This window comes from Xenopus laevis, chromosome 7L (assembly GCF_017654675.1).
Source record: "Xenopus laevis strain J_2021 chromosome 7L, Xenopus_laevis_v10.1, whole genome shotgun sequence".
NCBI classification, from domain to species: Eukaryota; Metazoa; Chordata; class Amphibia; order Anura; family Pipidae; genus Xenopus; species Xenopus laevis.
Genome location: NC_054383.1, coordinates 122,030,282 through 122,045,149, shown reverse-complemented (window position 1 = coordinate 122,045,149; position 14,868 = coordinate 122,030,282). Strand labels below are relative to the sequence as shown.

The 14,868-nt window shown below is 41.9% G+C and overlaps 1 protein-coding gene across 1 annotated transcript; it reads right to left on the bottom strand.

Moving 5' to 3' along the window:
* Window positions 1-238: 238 nt before the first annotated feature.
* myadm.L (myeloid-associated differentiation marker L homeolog) lies at window positions 239-14,623 on the bottom strand. Its single transcript, NM_001094572.1, is given in 3 exon segments — window positions 239-1,873; window positions 3,838-3,922; window positions 14,583-14,623. A coding segment is annotated over 1 exon segment (924 nt). The 5' UTR covers window positions 1,863-1,873; window positions 3,838-3,922; window positions 14,583-14,623; the 3' UTR covers window positions 239-938.
* Window positions 14,624-14,868: the final 245 nt, after the last annotated feature.

The following is a 14,868-nucleotide window of genomic DNA, read 5'->3' as shown; positions in this document are numbered from 1 at the left end:
AAAATAAAAAATAAAAATAATAACCAATTGAAAAGTGGCTAATGATAATAATATTGCTATAACATTTGCTAAAGTCCATTTGAAGGTGATCTACTCCTTTAAAACCAGCTGCAGACAATTCACATGTTGAATAGATAACTGACCGACAAGAGAGGGGGCACACTACAGTAACCCAGTCCTGTACCCCCCAAAAAAGCTTCTGTATTGAGCCCCAGTCACACCAGTTCAAACAGACGCATTGGTGTAACACTGGTTTTATTGATTCCATTGAGCCCATTGAAATCCACAGAGTTTTCTCTTGCCTGGGAATGGGCTACAACTGTTCTGCGGTGTATAAAGCAAGTCAAAGTGGTGCCTGGGGAGGGGGCTGTAACTATGGGATCATTTATAGTATAGGAAGACTTACCCCTAATCCCCCTCAGAAATGTATTTACCCCACCACGTTGCCACTAAATACATCCTTCTCCGGTCCCCCTTGCTTTGGAATTACTATACTCTCTATACAACTTTAAGGCACATAGAAAAAGCAATAAGAAAAAAAGCAGCTAAAGAATAAAAAAAAAAAAAGCTAAAATAAATTCAAATAATTTACAGAGGTCGCTCTATTGGCCGGCTTCATGCAATAATAAAAAAAAATTAGGCTGTGATGAATTCGAAATAAATCTGCAGAAAACATAACAGCAGAGCTCACACTCATGTGCTGCTTTTTATGGGGTAACGTAAGGAAAGTCCAGGGATCTGATTCCCGGGTCGGCAGGATCTCCATATACAAAGTGTTGTTTGTAGGCATATATATATACCTAAATATATAAGGCTAAATAGCAAGCTGTGTGATGGATACATATATTTAATTATGCCTGGCGAGTATGAAACTCTTTATATTCTGTCCAGGCGGACGGTCGAAAAAATATCGTACCCTCTCTCTGAAGTTCAATGGTTTAGACCGTGATGAATATAAGCCTGGCAGAATAAACCAGGTCCATAACATATGCAATGAGGTTGACGGCGGTCAGAACAGCAACAGCCACCATCTTATCCCACTCGCACACCGCGTATAGGTTTCCAGGGCTCGACCGGCAGTTCGAAGGTCGGCTTGCGGTTCCACCGTGTTTCCTGTCAAACGAGAAGATGGGCCAGATGATCATGGCGGAGGCGTACATCAGGACTGCCAAGAGGGCGTAACCACTGAGGAACTTATTGAAGGCGCAAGGCAACCAGCCTGTGCACTCGCCAACACAAAGGATGATGACCACAATAGACAAGATAAAGCAGATGCAATAGACCGCTAAACACCACTTAAGGGCATCGTGCCGATCGTATAGAGGTGGATCAGAAATAAAGACGAAGATGATGCAAGCGATGAAGGTCTCCAAAACCTTCAGGAGTCCCGGAGTGGTCGCCATGTAGCCAGTAACTTCTCCAGGCTTGGCTCTGGTTAAAGACACCTCAATAATGTAAGCCAAGGTGGTGAGGCAGGAAAACACGATGGCCACTATCTGGTAATTGCGCACCTCGCTGCTATAGGCCTTGTCTTCTAGATACTGTAGAGGGTAGATCACTGTGGCAGAGAGGCACATGAGGACGGCATACATGGCAAAGGTGATGGGGAAGTTTTTCCAGGACACGGGCATCCGGTTCTGCACCCCAGTGAACTCCACAATCAGGATGACCAGACTCACTGCAAAGCAGAAACACCAGCAGAACATACACAGGTCTCCAATGCGGCCGGTCCATCTTCCGGTGTGCACCACCAAGCTGAAGGTGACGCAGGCGAAGATGACTTCCAGAATCCGGAGGATACCCACTGGTGATTTCAGTGTACTGGTGTTGCCCACCACTGTCGTTCTGTGTTGGACCGGCATGGCTATGGTACCTGTGTACAAAGGAAATAAAGAAAATACGGTAGGCAACAGGACACAGATTTTCCCTACAAACATATAGAGATCTGCCAATACAACATGGCTTCTCTATATACAATTCTAATGTTTCCTGTTTATTTGAGTAGGGTTGGGTTAGGCAGGTTTGAACCTGTTGATGGACATCATGGAGATACCGTGGCCTAAAAATATACCTAACCCTAAAAATAAATATGACTAAAAATGCCATGTTTTATACACTGAACTTATTGCACCAGCCTAAAGTTTCAGCTTGTCAATAGCAGCAATGATCCAGGACTTCAAACTTGTCACAGGGGGTCACCATCTTGGAAAGTGTCTGTGACACTCACATGCTCAGTGGGCTCTGAGCAGCTGTTGAGAAGCTAAGCTTAGGGCTCGTCACTAATTATCCAGCAGAAAATGAGGTTGGTCTGTAATATAATATATTATTAAATTCTGATGCTAATTGCACTGGTTTCTGTGCTGCCATGTAGTAATTATCTGTATTAATGACTAATCAGCCTTATATTGTGACATTTCTATTCTATGTGTACTGTATATTGTGAGTGGGACCCTAAGCTCAGTAAGTGACAGCAGCACAGAGCATGCACAGTGAATCAGCAGAAAAGAAGATGGGGAGCTACTGGGGCATCTTTGGAGACACAGATCTTTACTGCTAAAGGGCTGTGGTTGCCTTGGGCTGGTACAGAAGCTCAAAACATAATGTACAACATTTCTAGCTACTTCTTTAGTTAAGCTTTAGTTCTCCTTTAACAACCATATTAGGAAGCACTTTATTTTAAAATGAAGCCACATTGTGTATTTAATGTCTTTTTAAAGCTGGCCATACACAGGTCAATAAAAGCTGTTGACAGACCCAGCTTATTGATTCATGTGTGGGGCCCTCTGACGGGCTCCCTCGATCGATATCTGTCTGAAAGTCAATATGGGCAACTAGCATTACTGATAAAGATGAGTCTTGGGCCTAGATGCCTCTCAGTATAGACTTGTAAATGTCAGTTGCAGGCAGACATGCTTGTTGTCACTAGGTTATGTCACCCATCATGTGATCATTTGCCCCTTTGTGACATCTGCTGCCATCTGTATAAAACCACAGGGCTAGAGGAGACGCTTGATCCATTGGTATGTACAAAGAAGTCCAGGACAATTCTCAGAATTTTAATGCCTATGAGTTTCCAATACGTTTTACAATCCTACTCTGTTAGACATAGGTCTGATGGGACAATGGGTGTGATTGTAACCATAACCGAAACATGAATAGCACATGACAGTTAGTAAAACTGAATTTTTATAATGGGCTCTGTGTCATCTTTAACCCACACTGGCTATACCCACACTAGTCATAACCTAACCAACTACATCCAGTCCAGAATACCTAGCTTGCTCCTTGGATATTTCTGCAGATTCGTGCTTTTAATTCAGTCATTGCTTCAGACATGCACAACATTTATTATAAACGTGTTTTCCAGACGGCTCGCTGCTTCCACTGAAGCACAGCAAAGAAAGGATAAACACAACACAAATGCTGGGCACAATAACCTGTACAAACTGCCAGACGTGACTTGTGTCATGTGCATCTACAGCACAGAATTCCAACACAAAACAATAAAGGACAATTTGTCTTCATTTCACTAAAAGAAGGGCATCAGGGTAATTAATAGTCTGGATCAAGCCAACCTAATCCATGAGCTATTCCCCCATAAGACATTCTGCTGAGACTAAGTTTGTGAATCTAGTGATCAGCAGCTTCAAGGCAACACGTTTAATGGGAAAACACAAGTGGGCCAATGGGTCTGCAAGTGAAATGAAAGCAGAGTTCTATTTACTTAATAATCAAAGGCTTTTCCTACACTTGCAGGTATACAGCCTATAAACCAGCAATTGGAGCAACAACGGCTGAAGAAGTAGTAAGTATAGGTATGTAGGACTGAGGACTTACCTTATGCAGACACTGGAGGCCCTCTGGAAGCTTCGGCAGGAGTTCAAGAAGTGTAACAGACAATGCAGTTAATTCTGGATGGTGGCTGTTAATGGAAGAAGAGAAAAAGAGCCTGAAGTCATTACTCAAACCAGGAGGAGAAATAGAATATGAGTTAGAGGTAAGCCGGGTCAGAGACAAAAGCCAGGAAAGGGTCAGAACATAGAAACAGGGATCAAAATTTCAACTAGGAGTCAACATGCAGCATGCTACTATCTAGAATTCTCAATAACCGACTCGCCAGCACACCCTAGCCTTCCACAAAAACACAGATCTGGAGCACTGTAGGCATTTCTGTCTACTGGACAAAGGGTTGTCTCCCCAAGAGTCACACTTGATGCAACAAAACCTGCAATGTTGTTGTTGCAGTCACTTGCTCGGTGTATGTCTTGTCTGCCTGAGAGTAGAGCCTAACAACACTCCACAGCAAAGAATGCAGCACAAGAACAGAATAGGGACAATAATTCCCCCTACCAAAAATACCTTCTTTCTCTGGCCATTGGCTGGGAGAAACAAACTCTTCTTAATTCACCAAACAGGCTTCTAGAATACATTAACCGGTGGACTATTCAGTCTAAGGCACATAAGATAAATACTACAACAGCTTCAAGGCTTCATTGGAACTTGATGGAGAATCCAGAAATGAGGACTGTTGAATAAATGCACAGTATGGACATTCCAACTCTATCTGGCACGGAGCAAATGAGAAAAATATGGAGAAATAAATTACTCCAAACTATGTAAATCGAGCACTATAAGTCAAAAAGACTGAGTTCTCATTCCAAAGTATCGTGCCTGATGAAAGTTGTTGTGAGGCGGGAGGGCTTGCCTGGCTGACACCACTTAAGGAGGGTAATGAGTGAGGTATGAGTGGGAGGAGGTAGAGAAAGAATAGAGTTTGGGAAAGGGGCTAGGAAGAGTGGTAAGGGGTACAGAGATGAGGAAATTTCTGGGGAAGAGGTGAACAAGGGATATTGTTTTGAGGCTACATGTTTTTCTAAAAAAGTATTGGCTCCCTCCACCTAGGTCTACTCACATCAAACTGGTGTGTGGCACAGACTGGGAGGTGAAACAAATACCATCCTGAAACCCTGCCTTTCATAGTAATATAGTGGTTTGGACAATTAATTCTGCTGGTGGCAGGGCAAAAAGGTCAATATTTTGTAATCGAAAAAGTGACCGACATTGCTAATCTCAGTGAACTGGTATTAAACACTGGTCTACCAATAAACCCAAGGAAGTTCTAAACGATAAACACATTTTAGTGATGTTCCTATATAAAAATCATGGATTTCTAGGTGGAAAAAACATCTCTACTGCATCATTGCCCATTAAATTAAGTGTGCAGGAGCTGTGTGTAAAGGCTCATCCCAAGGTTCCTGGTTACCATTTTGCCACAGTAATCAAAACAGTATATGTCTAATTCATACAGAACAGCTACATTCTACGCCAAAAGTATGTGTGCACCTCTAATTATTGGAATTGGCTATTTAAGCCAGACTCATCATAGCCAAGGCAGGTGCCTCTACATCATACAATGACATTCTGACTTAACAATTCCTGGTTCCTACTTTGTCCAACAGTTTGGGGCTCTTTCCTAATGTCCCCCATGCACAAAGTGAGGTCCATACAGAAGGAGATTGCTGAGATGGGAGTGGAAGAACTTGACTGACCTGCACAGAACTCTGACCTCAACCCAACTGGACCCCTGCGTGATGAATTGTACCAGAGACTGTGAACCAGGCCTGATTCCTGGTGCCAAAACTCTTACTTATACATAGTGTTTAATTCTATCAACATCAAGTAGAAAGCCATCTATAGAAGAGTTGAGGCCTTATTTGGCAGCCAAACAAGGAACAGGTATATAGTACCACCCTTGTTCCTGGAATGAGATATTGGAGTCCACAATGTTTTGGCCATATAGTGCGGTACATTTGAACTGTGTGCCTTTTGGGGGGGGGGGCTGCAGCATAGAAATAGGACAGTATACAAAGCATCTAAAGCAGAACTGCAAGGGGAGGAAATATGTCAGGCTCAGCTTTAGGTGCCAATTCTCCCATTACCGGGGAAGTAGATTAGAAACATATAAACATTCTAGCAGTTTATTTAGCTTAAGGCCGGGGAGCGGCTCACTGAATGAATGGGAAGCATGCCAGGCCTCCAGCATGGACTACTGTCCTTTTATGGTATCAGAATTCCTCTCTCCCAGTATCTTATAAACTGGTCCATGGAAGAGTAGCATGGAGACTGACTGCCGCAGCTGGGCGGGTGGAGGTGGGGGGGGGATTCCAAGCTCACAATCATTTATCAAACTGCCAACTGCACTCTCCCAGTATCTTATAAAATGGTCATTGGGAAACGGTTTCCTTTCATGGGAAGAGTAGCATGGAAACTGACTGCCATGGATGGGTGGGCGGGGGATTCCAAGCTCACAATCATTTACCAAACTGCCAACTGCACTCTCTGAGTATCTTATAAAATGGTTATTGGCAAAGGGTTTCCTTCCATGGGAAGAGCAGCATGGAAACTGACTGCCGCGGCTGGGCGGTGGGGATTCTAATCTCACAATCATTTACCAAACTGCCGACTGCACTTCTACACTGCTGCAGAAACTCAAAACTGACATCGTTCAACTGCAACTTGCTACAATCAGAAATATATTATTGGGTGTTTTAATGCACCCCCCCCATTGGAAACAAGAATTTTGTTTTATTTTAGCTTCTTGTCTAGCTTGACAACATCTCAATGTTTCCCTTGTACAACAGTTACACAAAGTAAGGCAATCCTATTATACACACATGGCCAGCTCAGGTTTCCAACCTATAATTTCCCAAATTCCACAGCTCAGAGGCCGAACGCCTGTAGATATTATTACTTGGAAGCAGTAAGGGCGACTATAACAGGGAATGCACACAGTAAACCTCTTGGTTTCTCCTGGGAGATTCCCATTGGAAAGACTTTTTCCATGACTCACCCCTGGAAAGTTTGCAGACTAGTTATTCACAGTTCCTAGTCCAAACGCCTGTTCTACAAGTCCCAATAATTTATCATTCTAGCCAAAAGCCCATTAAAACCAGGCCAGAGTTCCAAAACACTTTAGCATAACACCGTATGTATTTCTATTACCCACGGGAACGTTGCACGACAAAACCTTAAGCAGATATTTTCCACCATGGACTGAGACAAAGAGAACCAGACACAAAATACAATAATACAATAATAATTGTTAGTCAAAGTAAAATATATAGTCGTTTCTAGGTATCATAAGCTTGGGTGAATGAACTACAACTCCCACCATCCTCAACTACAGAAGCTGTATGGTAATGGGTTTGACATCTCCTGTAAGGGGCACCTATTCATCTCAAATAGCCTTTCGTTCTAACAAGCAACTGAACCTGAAACATAAGTATCTGACTGTTTTATGAACCGAAACGCAACAGTTCTCCACCTATTGTCAACCCCCCATCGCAACTTTGGCAATGCAGAATGTGTAGGATGGTAAATCAGTTTCGAGTTAACGTTAGAGAAGAGAAGACAATCAGTGAATAGATCTCGAAGACGTGTAGAAGCGGAAAAGTTGAGTATAGGTTTTGGCATCAGTGAGATATGAGTCACAGATGTTTCCTGTTGGAACTCTATGGTATGATGTTGCTATAAAACATACTGTTGCTATAAAACATTCTGTCCTACAGAACCTCATTAACCACACAGGAAAGCTTGCAGAGAAGCTACAACTGGATGAGGTTTGGGGTGAACCTTCACACTGCCACTGTTAATACAAGATATGTTCGTCTGGAAGTTCTCCAGAGCGGGGAAGGGATTTCCTCCTTGTGTTCCCATCATGAGTTCATTTTCAGGTAACAGTGGGGATGTCAGAAACATCTAAGGGAGCTTCAATTTGAAAGAGAAAGTTGGGTGTGGTCAGTGCTGGAAAGAATGGTCATGATGAGACTGCCAAACGATTACATATAGGGATTTCTAAATTTAAAAAGGCCAGGCCATGCTAACAATGAATAAAGGTTACCTACACACGTGTAGATCTCACGGTGCCACTGACATAGGTACCTGCATTTAGCCAAGTTTCATTTGTGCCAGCCTGTGGGACATCATCATCAACATCCACTCCAAGGCTGCCTGGCCACTAGACTGCAGGACTCTACAGTGCCAGGATAAACAAGCTGGTCTTCTATAGTCCTAAGAAAAGACCTAATTGTATAGGTTTGTGGATAAACACACCTTTAGCCCTGAAGAAGTCAAAAGAATGAGGTCCTAAGATCATCAGAACCATCAGACGCATTTACATTAAAGGGATACTGTTATGGGAAAAAAATAATTTTTTCAAAAAATCATCAGTTAACAGTGCTGCTCCAGCAGAATTCTGCGCTGAAATCCATTTCTCAAAAGAGCAAACTGATTTTTTTATATTCAATTTTGAAATCTGACATGGGGCTAGACATATTGTCAGTTTTCCAGCTGCCCCCAGTCATGTGACTTGTGCTCTGATAAACTTCAGTCACTCTTTACTGCTGCACTGCAAGTTGGAGTGATATCACCCCCTCCCTTTTCCCCCCCAGCAGCCAAACAACAGAACATTGGGAAGGTAACCAGATAGCAGCTCCCTAACACGTACCTCCCAACATTTTGGATATAAAAAGAGGAACAAAAAAGTTGGCTTTGAAATTATTGACCACGCCTGTTTTATGGCCACACCCCCTAATTACCATGTTAGTTTTACAAAATTTGGCAGGTTATGAAATTTTGAACATATTTCAGTAGTTATAACAGTTATTACAGTTTTGCTAATGAAGGTGAATTGCCCCTTATGCTGTCTAACTTCTCCCAAGGGACCTGTTATCGTATATTGTTACAATTACTTATTTGCTTACCTCAAAATTGTTACAAAAGTATCTTATCTGCAGCTGTGGCTGTTCTGTGCTCTCTGCCAAAACCCAATTAAGTTAGAAACTGTTTCTTTTTCTGGCTGTTCAGTGCAGAGAAAAACGGGACTTTCCAGTACAAACTAGGGACTGCGGGTTGAGCTGTCAAAAGAGGGACTGTCCTCTGAAAACGGGACAGTTGAGAGGTATGCACTAACACAAGACAACAGCTGCCTGGTAGATCTAAGAACAACACTCAATAGTAAAATCCAGGTCCCACTGAGACACATTCAGATACATTGAGTAGGAGAAACAGCAGCCTGTCTGAAAGCAGTTTCATCCTAAAGTGCTGGCTCTTTCTGACCAGGCAAAATGACCTGAGATGCACCTACACACCAATATTACAATATTACAATATTACAACTAAAAAAATACACTTGCTGGTTCAGGAATGAAATTTTATATTGTAGAGTGAATTATTTGCAGTGTAATTTAAAAATAAAAACATCATAAAAATCCTGACAGAATCCCTTTAATGCAATCAGATACATCACTGTAGCACCTCTACATTTACAGGAGTTCCAATTTTTTAGGTGCCCGAGACCCTTTCAGGTGTACCTGGTCCATCTCAACGTAGAAGTCTGGAATACCAGTAGCTCTTACTGAGCCTTCGGGAACATTCTATTGGCAAAGGCTGCCCAATGAATCAACTATAACACATCGACTGGAAAAACAAGCTGCTTGGCAAGAAATGGCCCAGTTTGTGCTAGACTACTCCTCATTTCCTCTCACCCTTGTACTGCCAATAGCCAGAATATCGTTCCAAGGCAAAAGCAGAACACAGAACGTCCTGGGCACATTCCGCTACCATCGCCTACCTCTCCCGTGGGCTCTCCTAACTTCATTGCAGCTTTTGTGACAATGAATAGATTGACTCTCTGAAGGTAGAGCTTCTGTAGACCAGGGCTGTCCAGATGGAGATCCCTAGGGCAAGATGTGGTATTCTCAGATATTTTCCCCATCCTGCTCAATAGCTCCATAAACTTCTGGACCTCAAATTTCTTTGGGAAGTCGACCCCAATAAAAATATACCCCGTCCTCAGATATGTGCTATTTGCTATAAGTTGCCCACAACATGGAAAAGGTTGGACAACACTGCCATGGACTAGGATCCCTTTGACGGTATGAAACAAAACTGGGTGTTAAACGGGTGGTTCACCTTTAAATTAACTTTTAGTTTGTTAATGAATGGCCAATTCAATGCAACTTTTCATCTGGTCTTCATTATTTATTTTTTTAATAATTTTTAAATTATTTGCCTTTTAGTCCCAGATTTAAAATGGAGATCACCGACCCCATCTGAAAAACAAATGGTCTGTAAGGTTACAAATTTAGAGTTATTGCTGCTTTTTATTACTCATCTTTCTATTCCCTCTCCTTTTCATATTCCAGTCTCTTATTCAAATCAATGTGTGGTTGCTAGGGTAATTTGGACCTTAGCAACCAGATTGCTAAATTGGGAAACTGGAGAGCCGCTGAATAAAAAGCTAAATCACTCAAAAACCACAAATAATAAAAAATAAAAACCAATTGCAAAATGTCTCAGAATATCACTCTCTACGTCATACTAAATTTTCACTCCAAGATGAATAACCCATTTAAAGTACCACTTGGAACCTGCCCTCCTAAATGTCAGATGCCTAAATGAAAACTGGGTGTTAAAGTACCACTTGGAGCCTGCCCTTCTAAATGTCAGATGCCAAAACGAAAACTGGGTGTTAAAGTACCAATTGACACTTCTCTCCTAAATGTCAGATGCCTAATTGAAAGCTGCCTGTTAAAGTACCACTTGGAGCCTGCCCTTCTAAATGTCAGATGCCTAAAAGAAAACTGGGTGTTAAAGTACCAATTGGCACTTGTCTCCTAAATGTCAGATGCTTAATTGAAAGCTGCCTTTTAAAGTACCACTTGGAACCTGCCCTTCTAAATGTCAGATGCCTAAATGAAAACTTGGTGTTAAAGTACCAATTGGCACTTGTCTCCTAAGGGTCAGGCCACACTGGGCGTTTTGGGGAGATTTTTTCGGCTGGCGACTAATCACCTCATTTTTGCCAATCTCCTCAAACGCCTTCCCTCACTCTGCGTCGGCTAAAATGAAAAAACGGCGGCGCTAATCACACGTGGTGATTCATTTTCCGAAGTCACCCAAAGTTTCCTCATGAGGCAACTTTGGAAAACGAACCGCCGCGTGTGATAAGCGCCGCCGTTTTTTTCGTATTAAGCCGGTGCAGAGTCAGGGAAGGGTTTTGGGAGATTGGTCGCCGCAAAGACGAGGTGATTAGTCGCCAGGCGACCAAATCTCCCCAAAACTCCCAGTGTGGCCTGACCCTAAATGTCAGACCGCGTTTTGAAAGCTGGTTAAAGTATCACTTGGAGTCTGCCCTTCTAAATGTCAGATGCCTACATGCAATAAAAAAAAAAGGATAACAGCCCCCCCAGTCTATAGAGGTATGGAATGTAAAGCTTCCACATGTATCTGGCCCAATCACAATGATGATATCATCCACCCATGAGGTCACCCTGATGTCACAGCGATTCATCACTGACCTTGTGTGACCTGCTGGAGCTTCCTTCTTCTACTAAAGGTCAGTCCTTTCCAGAATCCCCCCATTAGTGAGAAAGTTTAGATATTAGGGTGACAACTAGTGATGGGCAAATAAATCACAAATTTGCGGCGAATTTCCATGGTTTCCCCGCCAGCGAATAAATTCGCAAATCTCCTGTGAAAATTCAATGGTGAAAATTCACTGGCGTCAAATTATGATTTTTACTTTTTTTTCGTGAACATTTTCATATTTTGCCATTTTTTGTGTGAAAACTTTTGAATTTCACGATTTTTTCGTGAACTTTCCGATTTCAAGATTTTTCACAAATTTTTCTCCGAATGTTACGGGAAATTTGCGAATTTTTCAGCAAAGCGAAACGGGAGAAATTTGTCCGTTGATTAAATGCTCAAATATCTCACGGACACAAAACAGTGCAAGATCATTGGAAGGATCAAGCACAGGGATCGTGGAAAGAAATACTATAAAAATGACATTTGCCTTCAGCCACATGAAATACCTTCCTCTCCCCACACTCCCAAAAAAAATAAACATTCCCAGATAAATTCTTCCCCCTATGACTCATTGCCTAGAATGAACCAGGAATGAGCGGGGCAGCTCCCAAAAAGGAAACAGTGCTCAAAGTACAGCCTGTCAGCTCTAAATTGCACCTCGTTATGACCATTACCCACAATTCATTAAATCAGGGCGTTCCAACTGGGCGACTCCGGGCTGGAGGAACATGTAGACGGCTTCCAGCCTGACCAAAGGCTCCTCAGACTCCTTTCTATTATATTTTATTACAAGACCTTTCTACATTGCTGGTTCTGACTCAGTTTAGCCTAAACACAAGGTGCTACATTGCTTCAAGAGTCAGAACAAGCAGTGCAGAGAAACCGGAAAATTGCTTGAATTACATTTCTTGCTGCATGTTTACATTTTACATGGGTTGGAGTTCCCCTTAAATACTCCCTATAAACAGTGGTGAAAATAATCGTTACAGAAGACATTTAATGAGTCAGTTAGTTGACATTTAACTACAGATATGGGATCCGTTATCCGGAAAACTGTTATCCAGAAAGCTCCGCATTACAGAAAAGCCGTCTCCCATTTTATCCAAATAATCCAAATTTTTAAAAATGATTTCCTTTTTCTCTGTAATAATAAAACAGTAGATTGTTCTTGGTCCCAACTAAGATATAATTAATCCTTATTGGAGGCAAAACCAGCCTATTGGGTTTATTTAATGTTTACATGATTTTTTATTAAACTTAAAGCGGTTGTTCACCGTCCAAAACTTTTTTCAGTTCAGTTGTTTTCAGCTTGTTCCCCAGAAATAAAGACTTTTTTCAATCACTTTCCATTATTTATTTTTCTACTGTTTTTTCAAAATCTAAGTGTAAAGTTGAATGTCCCTGTCTCTGGTGTTTGAGTCTGGCAGCTCAGTAATTTAGGTGCAGATTCTGAACTATTACAATTTTGCAAAATTTACTAAGCTCGAGTGAAGGATTTGAAGTAAAAAAACTTTGAATTTCGAAGTTTTTTTGGGGGTACTTCGACCATCGAATAGGCTACTTCGAACTTCTACAACGATTCCAACGATTCCAACTAAAAATCGTTTGAATATTCAACCATTCGATAGTCGAAGTACTGTCTCTTTAAAAAAATCTTTGACTACCTACTTCGCCACTTTAAACCTACCGAGCTACAATGTTAGCCTATAGGGACCTTCCCCATAAGTTTTCTAAGCTTTTTCTGATCGAAGAAAAATCGTTCGTTCGATCGATCGATTAAAATCCTTAGAATCCTGACCGATTTTTACTTTTATCGATCGATAGAAGTATTTGCGCAAAATCCTTCGATATACGAATTCCAAGGATTTAACTTCGAAGGTCGTTTTCGAGGGTTAATTAACCCTCGATATTCGACCCTTAGTAAATATGCCCCTTAGTTGATCCATTTCTCAGCAGCATCTCTGGAGTATTAGCAACTATTGTATCAATTCTAACAGCTGCCTGTAATGAAACCCAGAGATTCTGCTCAGCAGGGAAATGTATCAACTAAATGTATCCATTTAGAACAGTTTACAGGGTCGGCGACCCCCGTCCCAGAGCTGCTTTAGAAGGTGAAAAACTGTTACATAATTGGAAAAAGTCGTTATTTCTGGTGATCTATCTGAAAACAACTAGTTGTTTGAAGGTGAACAACCCCTTTTAAGGCATGGAGATCCAAATTATACAAAGTCTCCTTATCCGGAAAACCCCAGGTCCCAAGCATTCTGGATAACAGGTCTTATATCTGTATATACATATATATTTATGTCAGTGCTTCTGCATACTATTTCATGCATTCCCAAGCCGATGCAAGTACAGGATCTATATAATGTGCTATTGGGCAGCCTGGGGCACATAAAAAGTCCATGGCAATTACTGTTTCTCTGTCCATAATAAAGAACTACCCCTAGTCTAAGTGCTGTAGACATCCCAGCATGCATGCTGACAGAATGGGTGCTGCGCAATAAAGGGCACCCAAATGTTTATGGCATGAGCTAATAGATGTGGGAAGCTCAGCCAATTAGCAGCTCTGCTCTATACAGAATAGAAACTATTAGATACACAGCTGTGCATGTGGTACGATAAAATCCATTAAAGGGCTTGTTCCCCTTTAAATCAACATATAGTATGATGAGAGGGATATTCTGAGACAATTTGCATTTGGTTTTCATTTTTTATTTGTGTTTTTTGAGTTATTTAGCTTTTTTTATTCAGCGGCTCTCCAGTTGCTAGGGTCCACATTTTCCTAGCAACCATGCATTGATTTGAATAAGCGAGTATGAATAAGAGAGAGGACTGAATAGAAAGATGAGGAATCAAAAATGATTAATAATAATAATAATGTGTAGAATTTACAGAGCATTTGTTTTTTTTTTTAAGATGGGGTCGGTGACCCTCGCACTTGAAAGCTGGAAAAGGCAGAAATAATTAAAGAAAAACTATTACAAATAATGAAGAGCAATTGAAATGTTGTATCCCCGACCCCAGGCACTAGAGAAAGGCAGAACTTTAAGCAGTTGCAGCAACAGCTGGAGAAGAGCAACAGCAGCAGCATCTGAAGCTGAATGAGAAAAGCGAGTGGGTGCGCATGGATCCGCGGCTAAACACAAGCAAAAAGTCCAATAACAAGTGCCCTGTGTGCGGCAGGATCCGGCAGCCGGCGCTATACGTACCTGTACCTGTAGGAGCCCGGGGCCACGCAATGAACTCGCTCCGCTAACGGGAATGAGAAGTGAATGAGAAGTGAATGAGCAGCAGAGACAGGGGTGGGTGTGGCTTTCATAGACACATATACACACATTTAAGGGACTGAGGCAAAACTCCCTGACTGACACAAAGCGCTGAAGAGATCAGAGCAGGGAGGTGATGTTACTCCCAGACAGTCGCTCACGCTCCCTTCAGCCGCAGCCCTGCCCAACCGAGATGCTTATTACTGTGAATATTGTGAAATCGGTCTGG